Here is a 13,879-nt window from a genome sequence, read left to right on the forward strand (position 1 = left end):
GCTACGAAATCCTATTTCTAGGCCCCTTTTGAGATTCTCCTCCTGGACTATTTGCCTCTTCGTATTCTTCGAGTATGATTCTGGAGTATGTAAGTATGTGTTTGTGTATATGTCCCTTCTGGTAATCTTGTTCCCGTAGGCCAATTGGTCGAGTGTTGTTTTTAATGTATCATTATATGACTATAAATTGTGTACTACAGCATGTGACACTATATATAATAAAATAATGTACACTTTATAGAACTAAAACTCTATACAATCCTGATAAATCCTTTTTGCACTAATTTGGCAGTCATGTAGTGTCTATCTTTCTGCAGATTGGGTTAGAAGAATCTCGTCTTCTAGGTGTCAACCTGATTGGGGACAGGGTCAGGATTAGAAACAGATGCCGGGAGACTTTAAACGGTTGGAAATGTCATAAAGTCATTTTTTCCATGATACATCGCTTGTAAATAGCATTGTGTACGTGTACATATTGTCCGACGCCGTGTAATCTTGAGGGTGATTTTGCCCTTCATTGAAAATACAAGCGACAAACACCATTCCATCATCGTAGAGAGTGAGCGAGTGAGTGAGTTGAGTTAAACGCCCCATAAATGTACAATTTTGTTACATCCAGTCACCTGGAGGGCCATTGCAGCACCTTAATGTTGTGATTCCTCAAAACGGCTGTTGTCAGTCTTGCCGCATGAAGTCGGGCGTTGTGTTGTTGGAAAAATGACGGGGGTTGTCTGATGTGTTTTAAGTTTTTGTTTTGCAGTTCACTTGCTGTAAGATTGTAATGGCGTGCAAATGAAAACCCAACGTTTATATATCCAAACAAGTGGTGCTGCATGTACATTTCATGTTCTTTATTATGGAGACCAAAACGTTTCGGAGTATATACCTACTCCTTCAACAGGTGAATGATTATATATACTCCAAAACGTTGTGTTCCTCATAATAAAGGAGTTGGCATCCATACATACTCGTCCTTGTGTGTATCACTTCTAAATACATTCAAATACGTTTATATCAGAAGTTTCAGATCACAATAGTATATTTGGTTTAACGCTGCTTTCAGTAAAAATTACCCAATCGAACTTGAAATAACAGGAGACCAGTGAAACCGCTTCATCTGTTTCAGGTTTAGAGTGACAGAACCACATCCACAAGACTGTGACAAGATTAGTCAGTCGAGGGTAACAATAATGAACGTTCCCTTTAAGTCGAGCAATATTCCAGCAGCTCCAACCTTTCAGGTACAACTGGGTACTCTCTTTCAACGAACCTTTGAAATAACTCTATGCGAATCCTGCACATGGTTTGGTTGAAAAACCACCTAATTATCACCATGTAAGAGAGTGTGTGTGTGTGAGTGAGTGTGTGTGAGTGTGTACGTGTGTGTGAGTGTGTGACGTGTGTGAGTGAGTGAGTGTGTGTGTGAGGTGTAGGAGTGAGTGAGTGTGAGTGGGAGTGAGTGAGTGAGTGAGTGTGTGAGTGTGAGTGAGTGTGTGTGTGAGTGAGTGAGTGAGTGTGTGTGTGCGTGCGTGTTTCAGCTGAATACAATTGTCCATGTTTAGGTTTCATCACACCGCAAGGAAGTTACTATGAAAAAAATCTTTTAAAGCGAAATATTTATGTTATATTTTAATGGCAACATGCCGGAAACCAAGGGTGTAGGTTTTCATTAACCCAAAGATAAACCAGTAGGAAACTATACAATTACGTTTGCACAAAGCAGAAACAAAATAATTCTTCAACTTTCGTTAATACAGCTGCTCTAAAGCAGAGACCCACATTACATATTCAGAGGTAAATTGGTGGTTGGTCTGAAATAATATTTAACGACCTTACAATTTTACACTGTATTTGTCTGTATTTTAGTAATGGACATTAAGTAGGACAAACTAATCTTGGGTTTGATCTCATGACTTTAAAATAAGGTCATGTATGGGGCCTTACCCTTGCGTTCAATATTATCACATGTTAGTGTGTGTGCATGAGTGAGCGTGTGCGTGTGTGTGTGTCTACTAATCCTGAATAATGTAGCAAACTCAGATACGCCGTAATACTATGCAAAGTTTAACAGGAGTACCCTTTAGACACAGTATACTTGCTCAGAGCCGACCACCGGTCGATCATTTATCCCCTTAATGTCTAGCTTCAGGGAGGATAACAACAAATACCAACTTTGAAGTCTTTTGGTATGACGCTGACGGGGCCCGAACCTCCGATTTTCCGCTCTCCGGGCACACGTTCTGAAATGAGTGAGTTAGTGAGCAGTCTGAATATAATCGAGTGTGGACAAGACCTTTAAATGATCAACATCATGAACATCGATCTACACAATTGGAAACCAATGACATGTGTCGACCAAGTCAGTGAGCCTGACCACCCTAACTCGTTAGTCGCCTCTTACGACAAGCATGGGTTAGTGAAGATCAATTTTAACCCGGATCTTCACGGGTCTCTGTGATGAAGCTTTTCTCTGGGGCGCTAGTTTGAAATAGGAACTGAATGTGTAAATATCAAATAACATAGTTTACAAACACTTATTATATAAACCTTTAATCAATGCAATTCATTTTTTGTAATATTTTATTGAATCTATCAACATCAGTACTGACCACATTTATGGAGAGGCGCAAGAGGAGGAGAACCGGAAACGCCAAATGTTTTGCCACTAGGAAAGTGGAACTGGGCTGGAAACACCACACCAAAGGTCGTTTCCAGCTCATGTCTGAGCGGGGGGGGGGCGGAAAACACTACTACGATGCCCCAAAGGATATCACCCGTGAGGGGCTCCTTGATTATGCCAAAAAAATGTTTTTTCCGGGTGGGAAATCGTTTGAGGACATAAACATAGATGAGGTGCTGTGCACGCTGTGCTATTTTAATGCACAGCGTGTATCAGAGAAATGGCACAATGAAGAGGCCGTCAGCGAATACCTGCAAAGGGTAAACACAAACCCCATACGATTCTACCTGCACACAGAGACAATAGGTAGGTGATACACCAGATGGATGTGCAGTATATTACACAGTTTACTTACCACAAAGGCCATTAACAGTACTTGATATCACTAGTATTAGATCACTATTATGGTTGGTTCACCAACATAAACTGTGCCTTTCATGCTAAATTCTAATTATTCGTAATATGTTTTAAGTAGTGAACATTCTATTTATAGTGTCGAAATATAATGCATTTTAGTATTCTACATGTGCATCTAGGTTTTAACTATCTTGTTTTAACTGGCAATTATATAATAATTTATGTCATAGGAAGGTCAATTCTCATGTATAATTGGCACAATGATACTAGTTGGTTCATTTGTGAACAGCACACCTTAGTAAGAAGGGAGTTCAAACGTAAATCACTGTATGCTTTCTGTTCGTACACGAGCGTTATTTTTCCCTTTATTATAACTTTGCCTATAAGACTATATTTATAGTATATTATAATTTAAACATAATGAAATATTTATTTTATTACTTACTTAATTTTTAGCAATAGTGCATCAAAAATTCGTTTTAAAAGACTTAATTCTGACGATTTGGCCTCATCGTCATCTAAGGCGCCACAGTTCCATAAACAGAGTTGCTTCCCCCGAATATCCCATTCAGGCAACTCATATGAACCCGTTTAACCACAAAACATCTGTTTAGGTGATTTGTAAAAATGTATACTAGGCACATAAAGAAACTGTGCATACACAAATTTAACATCTTAATTTATCAAACCTGTGTAGACACAAAAGGATTTAAACTTAAAGAATAGTTTCATGTATCCAACATGCATGCACGTACCACGTTCCGTGACGTCAGTGAGTTCGTCCTTGAGACGTGCAATACGTTGGTGCACTTGCATTCCGGGAAAGAGGAACAGAGCAAATGCATGCTACACAATACTGTCACTTTGGAAATCTCAACCCCTGCCCGTGCGATCGTTCAAAAAATTAAATGGCTATTGAAACGCATAGCATGCAAGGCTCACGTCTGCACAACGTCATGAGGCCATTGGGATGGTCCGTGGGGGAATGTCTCAACGACAAGTGGCTGCACATTTCCACTGCCACCGGAACACCATTTCTGCACTGGTGAGACGCTACCAGAACACAAATGACGTCATCGATCGGCCACGTTCTGGACGTCCACGTGTAATAACGCCAAGACAGGACAGATGGATAAGGGTGACCCATCTTCGCCACAGGTTTCAGACTGCAGTGATGACTGCCCGAACCATCCCAGGACTTCGCCGTATCAACCCCAACACAGTTCGACAACGTTTACGTCATCACAGGATCAGACCACGACGTCCCGCCATACGGCCTATCCTGACACAACGTCATCGACAAGCTCGCCGAATGTGGTGCCGAAATCATGTCCGCAGACCCTTGTTTTGGTGGAGAAATGTTATTTTTACAGATGAGTGCAGGGTTAACATTTCCCATAGTGATGGACGTCAACGTGCCTATAGACGCGTGGGTGAACGTTATGCACAGGCCTGTGTATTGGGAGAGGAATCACTTTGGTGGTGGTTCCGTGATGATTTGGGGTGGAATAACATCACGCCAAAGAACTCCTTTGGTGATTGTTCAGGGCAACTTAACTGGTGTGGGCTACAGGGATAAGATTCATCGACCTGTGGCAATTCCTTTTCTGCAACGTCATGGCCCTGTGTTAACATTCCAACAGGACAATGCCCGCCTTCATACGGCAAGGGTTGCTATGGATTTCTTGCAACACCACAACGTTGACTTACTGCCTTGGCCTGCCAATTCACCGGATCTCTCTCCGATAGAGAATGTTTGGGACGAGATGGATGGACGTCTACGCCGTCTTCCTCATCCGCCAGATAACGTCCTTGACCTTGCAACAGAACTTGAGAGAATCTGGCGTGACATCCCACAAGCCTTCCTTGCACGTTTGATAGGCTCTATGCGTCGTCGATGCACTGCTGTTCTCAAAGCCGATGGTGGACATACCCGTAATTGAGCTTGTGACATTGTCGTTTGACCCCTGTCCCGCTTGTGTCCCGTCATTGTGATTGACTTTTCAATTGAAATTCTCCCGACTTGTTATGGTCTCATGATCCCTCCAAAAGTTTATATGTACCTTTGACATTGTTATCGTACTTATCAACTGGGATAATATTTTGACAATGCACAGTTTCCTTATGTGGCTAGTATAGTTATTAAGTTCATGTTACAATTCATTTCTGTTAGTGTTCAGATGCAGCCACAACAAGGAGGCCTAGGACCAGGTCCAGAACAGCGGTTAGCACACAATCCTCGTCAGAGTCAGGGGTATACTTGCTTTTATTAACTATTGACTTTTATTTTGTGTTCATTGTATACCGAACCTTCATACAGTGAGAGCCAAACTGTATGAAAGTTTGAGCTTGCCACGGCGTTTGTCCCCAGTTGTGTGAAAGTTTTAAAGCGAATAAATTCACACAAAGTGTCTGCTGTATCACTATTTGATATCTGGAAGTACGTATAGACAACAAATGTATACAAATGATATCATTAGACTATACAAGTGTCTCCAGAACTACCACGGTAAGTCAGCCACAGTGACAGCTGGTCGGTATGCATTGACGTTAAGTTCAGGACGTCAACAGAATTCCGAAGACATTTCCGAAGTTGCAAATAAACAACTGGCAAAAACAAGAGTTAGACAATGATGATCAGTTGGCCGATCGTTGAAAGATGATTGTAAAGTTGTGTAAAATATACTATCTCTAAAAAGAAACGCACAGGCGCTTTGTATTTTAACAAATCTAATAAGTACCAATTGTGTTCAAAACAATCGTCAAAATATGTACCGAAAGTGTTGATAACATGATTTTACACTATTGCACAAGTGGAAAATGACTTTACCTAAAAATGTTGATTTCAATGAGATTTCTTACAAGAATTAAAAAGGAATCGCCCCAAAGCAACAGAAATCACCTTCCATTTGAAATTGTGCGGCAAAGAGCATGCACTGTCTGGCTATAAAAAATCCAGATTAATTTGGGAAATCGGTATCCGTTTTGAAGGAGTTTCAAGGTCAAATGACTACACCACGTCTTGACATTGGGACATGGAACATCGCCATTGATAGAATGCACGCTGGAGATTACCAATTTTCTGTAGCCAGGCGTCTGAATGTTAGTCTGAGCACGATATCACTGCTTCCAGCTCGTTACAACCAGACAAGTATAACAAATGATCGTCCCCGTACAGGCAGACCTCGAGTCACCACTGCAACCCAAGATCCATACATCAGGGTACTACATTTGCGTAATCGTACTACCACGGGTGAAAGCACAGCAGTCAGGGTGCCTGGACTCCGGAGGATATCCAGATTGGACTGAGAGCTAGGTCCCGACGTCGGGACCATGCTACGTGGCCACCATCGCGCTCAACGTCTCCGTTATCTAAACTGATGTAAAAATCATGTACTAAAGTCTATTTGTGGACGAGTTATACATGTTTGAAAATACAACATTTTTTATAACAGCTTTCTCGGTGATGCGTTTCCTTTTTGGAATAGTATACATACTGGGATAAATTCTTAGATTGCTTTAGACTGTTACTGTGAGTCTAGACACGAATTGAGTCGATAGTCGTTTTATTTGGCATCAGTTGTAGCAGTCACACTCTCCAAAATATGTCGCTCTTACGCGTTTGCGGCCACCGTCTGGTTCACTGGTAAAGTCGCATCGTGTAAGGTTCACATTAAACAATTATATAAAATGAAATGGGGATGAATAGGTTATTTTCAGTCGTTTCGTTAACATCAAATATCACCACAGTGACTGCTACAGATATGCATGTATGCATGCACTGTCTGTGACGTGCTGCATTAGTTCATCTTGCTACATTGACGATGGAAGGTTTCTAATGTATTTATATACTCTGTGAAACACACACAAATGTTGTGTTACAAAACCCCCACACTGAAAGCAATATTGAATACATTTGTATTTGGTGCAGGCAACAGTAGAGGAAGGTGCAGACACGGATCGTACTGTCCAAGATGAGCCAAATGACCTCATCCCAGCTGATGCAAACAGAAGTCCTCTGAGTATCTCCGAGTCGACTTCTTGTGGGTATTGCATTTTGTTTTGCCACTTCCTGCATCTTAGTGATGCTTTGAGCTTAACAGATACACAAAGAGCTGATTACGTGGCTGAGCACTGTGTATAGAGCCTAAATGGTACACGTATTGTATCGGAGTACGGAAATAGCTTTCCATTTGCGTTATTGTGATTTTCACCTTGCCCATCTGTTTCTCTTTGCACATGAATCTGAATTTGTGTGCGGATATTGCTCATTTCAACACATGGGAAACTGGTCAAGGAGGTTAACTTAAGCTTTTCGAATATCGATGATAAAAATTGTTTATCAAGAATTGTACGATAGTCAATTCCAGTCCATTGTTTTACCCACCTAAGCTAGCATTTAAAGAGGCCAGTGAAAAAAACTCGTTTGTGTCCTACTCAGAATAATGCGTAAAGATTTAGTGTAAACGCAAGCTAATAAGAAGACTGTATGACCAGAGGAATGGCATCATTTTTCAGAAAGTCAACCTTCATGTCAAGCAAAAGGCCAGAGGCTTCAGCCCTGTTGTCTACATTTCTTTAGAGGTCTTAGTAAAGCTTTAAAACATATTCTTGCATATATGTGCAAGACTTTTCAAAATGTGACGCACCAATGGCCAAACCGGTTTTCGATGCAATTCCTTATTGCAACATGCACCATTTATTATCGTGTTCCTTCAGGGGAAGAATTGACTTGACTTTGCATGTGTTTGTGATAGGAATCACCATTGGGACTGGATAGACTCACTGTTTTGCGAACACCGAGTATCATGTATATTTTCCCCCTCAAATAGACGTTACTGTTCGTGTGGACTTTAACAGCATAAGAATGATACAAAATATTTAATGTAAAGTGTAGTCTGATGTAGTCTAGTACAAAGCCATTAATTACTCGAACTGCACACATATACTCTTTCTACTTCAGTACATGGACAGTGACATGCCATCATATTCTGGCACACCAACTATTATCTTCCATAGACCGGACATGGAGGACATGCTGGATATGGTGCGTAACCTTTTTGTATGGATGCTACTGATATGGTGACAGTTAAGTGTAAAATTTGTAAAACACTTCTAAGATGAGGCAACGGCCTGATGTTACCGCCATGCTCCTGACATATACAGCAATGAACATCCGACAATTTCCCATCATGATGTGTCCACCATTAAATCAAGAACACCATTTACTTATATGGTATCAGAGTGTTATGTTTGCATATTGGTCTCTTGCGGCTCTGTAATACATAGGGTGGCAACAAACATGAAATGTAGCTTTAGTAAAATGTTGACAAGCACTCAGACATGTTTGTTGTGAATGTTTACGTTTCAAGAGTTTATTCTAAACCGTGTACAGGTTTTGTCATGGGAAAACGTTCAGTTCTTTTTGCATGAATAAAACCCAGCGAAGTTAACAAGCTTTACATTAAAATAGTTAAATTTGTTGTTGTTGTAAATTTGGCCAGATCCCCAACTTACCTCCACCGTACACAGGTAAATTATTCAGTGTGTAATCATACATTTAATACGTGTATTAAGAATTTCAATATACATCTACAAGCACCAGATATTATGATAAAACATAATATGGACCGAAAGTCCGCACTCGACGTAAGTGTTCTTGTTTGTAAACTACTTATTTATACGTACTCTCGTGGACTTCTACATTGCGCTCATATGTGCCATTACATGTTTGCCCCAAAAAAAGTGGCCACCACTATTAAATGTACTTCAAGGAATTAATATATCTACATACTATCTGAGCGTTGATTGGTATATATAAGAGTCAGTTTCATGTGAATTGTTGCCAACATGAATTAATCTTGTCTCTGGATCATCATAATATTTACTATATGTGTTTATTGTCATTACACCATTTTGGGTGTAAAGGAATATATTCCAAGCTTTATGTTTGCTTTATTTGCCACTTTCCATTACGTCTTACTCAAAGTGAGATAATAGAAGTTTCGAGGAGCGAGATGGTGATAGAAGGCACCCAGCCCTTTCTCATCCAACGCAACAAGGTGCTACAGACAGCGAGGAGGGCAGTGAATAAGTCAGCCTTTGACTTCAGGCGCCCTGTATATATTGAGTTTTCAAATGAAGACGTCGGCTTAGAAGATGGTGCAGATGATGGCGGACCAAGGCGGGAATTTTTTACGTAAGTGTTTGGCAGAGGAATGGGTACGAGTGTATATTATTACTCACATACATTAGTGATGGGCATAGACATGTGAATGGGTATTGTATGTAACAATTAGGCATTGCAACATGCAAACACGAACGGTATCCCATAACAGTTGTATTTAAAGCGTATGTACATGAGTAAATGTTCCTTAATTATTCAAATATGAGCTGTCAGTTTCTCCATATGGGCCTACATTTTCGAAGCACTCTTAGCGCTAAGATAGTCGTAAGTTAATGTTAATGTATGGTACTTACGACTATCTTAGCGCTAAGAGAGCTTCGAAAATAAAGGCCGTGGTCTTTATCACAGTCTGGCGTGTGATTCGTATACTCAGATGTGCTTATTTTTTACAATATTCCAGCGAACTGATGAAGGATTTAAAGGTGCAGTTGTTGGAGGGTGAAGGTGGGTCATTCCGACACGACGTTGGAGCCCTAGAAGCTGGTCGCTACAGGGAAGCCGGAAAGATGGTCGCTTGGAGCATACTCAATGGCGGACCAGGTTTTCCGTTTTTAAGCGGATCAACCTATGGTTTCCTGGTTGGGCGAGAGGTTGGAGACATCCGTCTGGAGGATGTACCAGATATACATGTCCGTGACATGCTGCACAAGGCAAGCAAACATGTAATGTGTTCATCAGAGGATGAAATAATGATAGAATTTATTAATTCATTAAAATGATAGATCGTACTTTGATAACAGGACAACTTCCCCGATTTTTTTTGTTTTTTTGTCTTATTGAACCACATATCTGTCTTGTGTTTTGAGCTCTAAAACCTCTGTGGGAAAGAAGCGGAAATGTGGGATGAATGTTGGTTCTGAAAATGAAATCAAAATAGTTCTCGGCTTTCGCAATCATTGCTAAGGGCCACTAGTCGTATGTGTATTTAAGAAATAAACGACGTGTAGAATTGTTTATGGTACAATAAACACTACAGGAAGAATAAATTATATGAGGGACGCAGACCTGAGTGGTGTATTCTCCCTGTAGTGTTTCAAACAACGACCTCGAGTCGTATATTTCTTATATATGAGATATCAATATTTTGTGAACATCAACAAGTTCATCTAATAATACTACTAATATGTACAAGCAATATTTACCTGTGTTTACATAATGATGTCTCCCTGAATACAATCCGACCCTGACAATGGCGGACAAGTCTATTCTATGCACAGGGGAGTCACGTTTGGTATTTCAGGGATATTCGCTCACTTATTCTCAATTATGTGCGCCTTTTCTCCCAATACATGTCATGTTACTGCCACGTTTGAATGCGAGCATTCGGCCATTGGGCTCGTCCGAGTAGCCAGGTTAGATCTGTTGGGAACAACACACTAGAATTTACTACGTCATCCAGTTGCATGTTCGAATCCCCCGAAATGATGTAATGATAAAGAACCGTGATTTATCGTGAAAAAAACCACACGTTGTTCTTCAACGTCCTTTGCGATTTATTGCATATGTGTGTGTGTGTGTGTGTGTGTGTGTGTGTGTGTGTGTGTGTGTGTGTGTGTGTGTGTGTGTGTGTGTGTGTTTGATACGTTTGGCACCTTGTTTACAAACACATTAAACCCTCTTGACAGTGAAGATTTGGCAACTCTCATGTATAGAGCATTTGACCAGTGCAAAATACTTGTGGATTTGAGTAAACGTGCCCTGGATAAAAATAGTTAAGTCTACTGGCGCCATGTAATTGTTACAACTCGATTTGAACATGTGTTAATACATTTCAATACGTCCATGTATAAATAAGATATATACATTTACAAAACACGCCATACCAATTTACAGCAATGTCCCTGATTTCTACTTTCACAATTGTGCATACGACTAGTGCTGAAATTAAGCATTGAAGGACCTTATTATCACCCCGATGATAAATACGTTATTACATTGACTGTAACTATCAGAAATATTATGTATGCTGATTTGTAATATGTTCACGTTGGTGTCTTCTGGCAAACGGATCCTGAACTGTGATACCACAGATGAGTTTAGGATAACCTGTCAAGACGAGAAAACCACCAACTGGATGTTAGATTCTGGAATAATGAAACCCATTTGTAATATTGGGTTGGATGACAAGGAGGACTTGGTCCGTCAGCTGTTCAAATCACACATGTTCTACAGGTGAGTTTTCAGGAGGAGATGTTTATTTACATTTTGATACTGTTTACTCTCGTGATTAACATGTAGCTCGTAGCTGTGTCTTATCGGTGCATCAGCAACTTCAGAAAGTGAAATATTGACAGTGTATATAATGACTGCCATTAACAGGATTCACGCAGAAATTCAGGACTTTCGAAAAGGACTACACGATCTTGAAATGCTGAAGTACATAACTGGATCATCCGAAGCCACTGAATCCCTCTTCGTTGATACTGTTGGGCCTATAAACTATCGGCAGCTAAAATCGATGTACACAGTGCATTTATCCCCTCTTGGCTCGACAACAGATCTCAAGAAGACGTCACGATGTTTGCCCGGGAAGATTTCCTTCGTACTTGTGAGAGTAAGTTGTCGCATAAGCTCTATGAAATGAGCTTTTCTATATGTACGCAAATATTATAAACATATGCAAACTTTAGAATTGCTTCATTTGCCAGTGCTACATCACATTTTACAAGGTAGTCCGTGAGCACACCAACATAATTTATCATGCCGTAAGACAACAGAACACAAAACATGATATTTTCAACTGATGTCCGACAGTAAGATCGAGAAAACAGCGCTGTCCCATCATACAAAAACACTACACAAATTATCCTCTAAACAGCTTGTTTCATACTTGAAGTAAAAGATACTGTCCATTTCAAAATATGTGCCCATGTTGATAGGAGAATATCTATGAATACGATATAACGAAGCAAACAGTGAGAAGTGTGGTAACGTGTCTATTTAAAAGTGTTGCGAAAGAGGTGATGATTTAGAAATGTGTAAATGGGAAATGCTTTTCCTGTACTCGTTACCATGACAAACGTTCACAATTCTTCATTATCCCCATATCAGTGTGCACATGCACAGATTACCTATGTGTCTGCCATAGATTAAAGAACTGGTAAGGAATCTGTTGTTTTATAGATGCATTCAGAACCTCACCTTTATTGTTGAATATATCAACTGAAGTAACAAATCCCCGACGCTGATGGATGCCGTAATGTACTTTTACCGGCGAGTTTTATTTGATTTTATCAAAGACGCTCTTCTTACAATTTAACTAATTATATAATATCAGTTCAGTAAGTAACTACAAAGATAATAAATTAATTTGATGCCCACCTTGATATTGATTACAATCTTAAAATGATATACCCGCCTTTGCAGTGAAACGTTTCCTCACTAGCCAAAGAAATCTGTATTTTGACTAATCTTTATTAACACTGATTGGAAATGAATAAAAATATGTTTTTAGTAATATATAGTTGAAAATATATGTTTAAGATCTGAACATTTAAACCCAACAGACAATGTTTAAATAAATTCACAAAGCAGCTACCGTTATTTTCTCACAAAGCATTCTAATTAATTTGTTTTCAAATAATAGAGCAAATTTGTGTTTGTATCATGTTGCAGGTGGAGACAGCACAGTCACAGTCGCTGACATACTGAGGTTTTGGACGGGGTCTGAGCGTGTCCCACCTCTTGGTTTTGATAACAATATATCAATCACTTTCGTCCCGAAAAGAACGCCAGCTCCACTACCAGTTGCCCATACTTGTGGCTTGGTTTTGGAGTTGATGCGGAGATTTGACGCCGGCATGTTTGAAGACAAAATGACGTATGCTATAAATCACAGCGGCGGCTTCTTTATTGCTTAACTATAAATTTGATGTGTGATACGTATGTCGGTATACGAGGGGCGTTCCGAAAGTTGTCAGCCTAACTATATTATCGATGTCAAATGTTCGTAAAGCTTCTATTTTATTTTAAAGGTCACGTGCAACCCAAAAAAAAACAAACATAATATAAACGCAATTATTACTTATCGATGACATATAATATACACTGCTGATTGTCAAAAAAACCAAATAAACCAAATAATAAGTGCCCAATCGCAAATCAAAAGTGCAATATTTTGTACTTGGGTTTGCTTCCCTCGAAACGAAGTACCCGGGAGACCGAACCCAGTCAGAGCGGGTGGGTGTACTCAAGTGTAACGAAGTCTCTCATTGGCTGGTTCATTTGCCGATACTCTGAGGGCTCATTGTGAGTGTGTATTTAGAGATGATCTGTGTGATTGACATTTTAGAAGTATGGTGAGTAATAAGAAAGTAAGATTTTGTTATGGATAACAACTTTTATTGTATATGATGCGACGTTTCGGTATGGATTCTTATACCGTTGTCAAGCAAGAGTGACATACCGAAACGTTGCATCATTTACAATAAAAGAAGTTGTTATCCATAAAGAATGTGTATTGAGATGTTGGGTTTTGTAAATACATGCTTTCTGCATTTGCGTTCGATCCAATAAACAAGTACTGAGATGGTGAACTACTGCGTGGCTGGAAACTGTCGTTCGTCGAGGTACAAAGCAGGACTTGAAACTGACAATCTGAGTTTGCATCGGTTTCCGCCCGATCCAATCATCCGAGAAAAATAGATGCAGTTTGT

At 39.9% G+C, this 13,879-nt stretch overlaps 1 protein-coding gene across 1 annotated transcript; it reads left to right on the forward strand.

The window, feature by feature from the left end:
* The first annotated feature begins 9,050 nt into the window (after positions 1–9,050).
* On the forward strand, positions 9,051–13,484 carry LOC124270881 (G2/M phase-specific E3 ubiquitin-protein ligase-like). Its single transcript, XM_046705942.1, is given in 6 exon segments — positions 9,051–9,236; positions 9,625–9,857; positions 11,255–11,396; positions 11,544–11,713; positions 11,716–11,778; positions 12,840–13,484. Coding segments are annotated over 6 exon segments (1,035 nt in total). The 5' UTR covers positions 9,051–9,054; the 3' UTR covers positions 13,085–13,484.
* The last annotated feature ends 395 nt before the right edge of the window (positions 13,485–13,879 follow it).

This window comes from Haliotis rubra, unplaced genomic scaffold, assembly GCF_003918875.1.
Source record: "Haliotis rubra isolate DU_JTF1 unplaced genomic scaffold, ASM391887v1 Scf1554, whole genome shotgun sequence".
Taxonomy (NCBI): Eukaryota; Metazoa; Mollusca; class Gastropoda; order Lepetellida; family Haliotidae; genus Haliotis; species Haliotis rubra.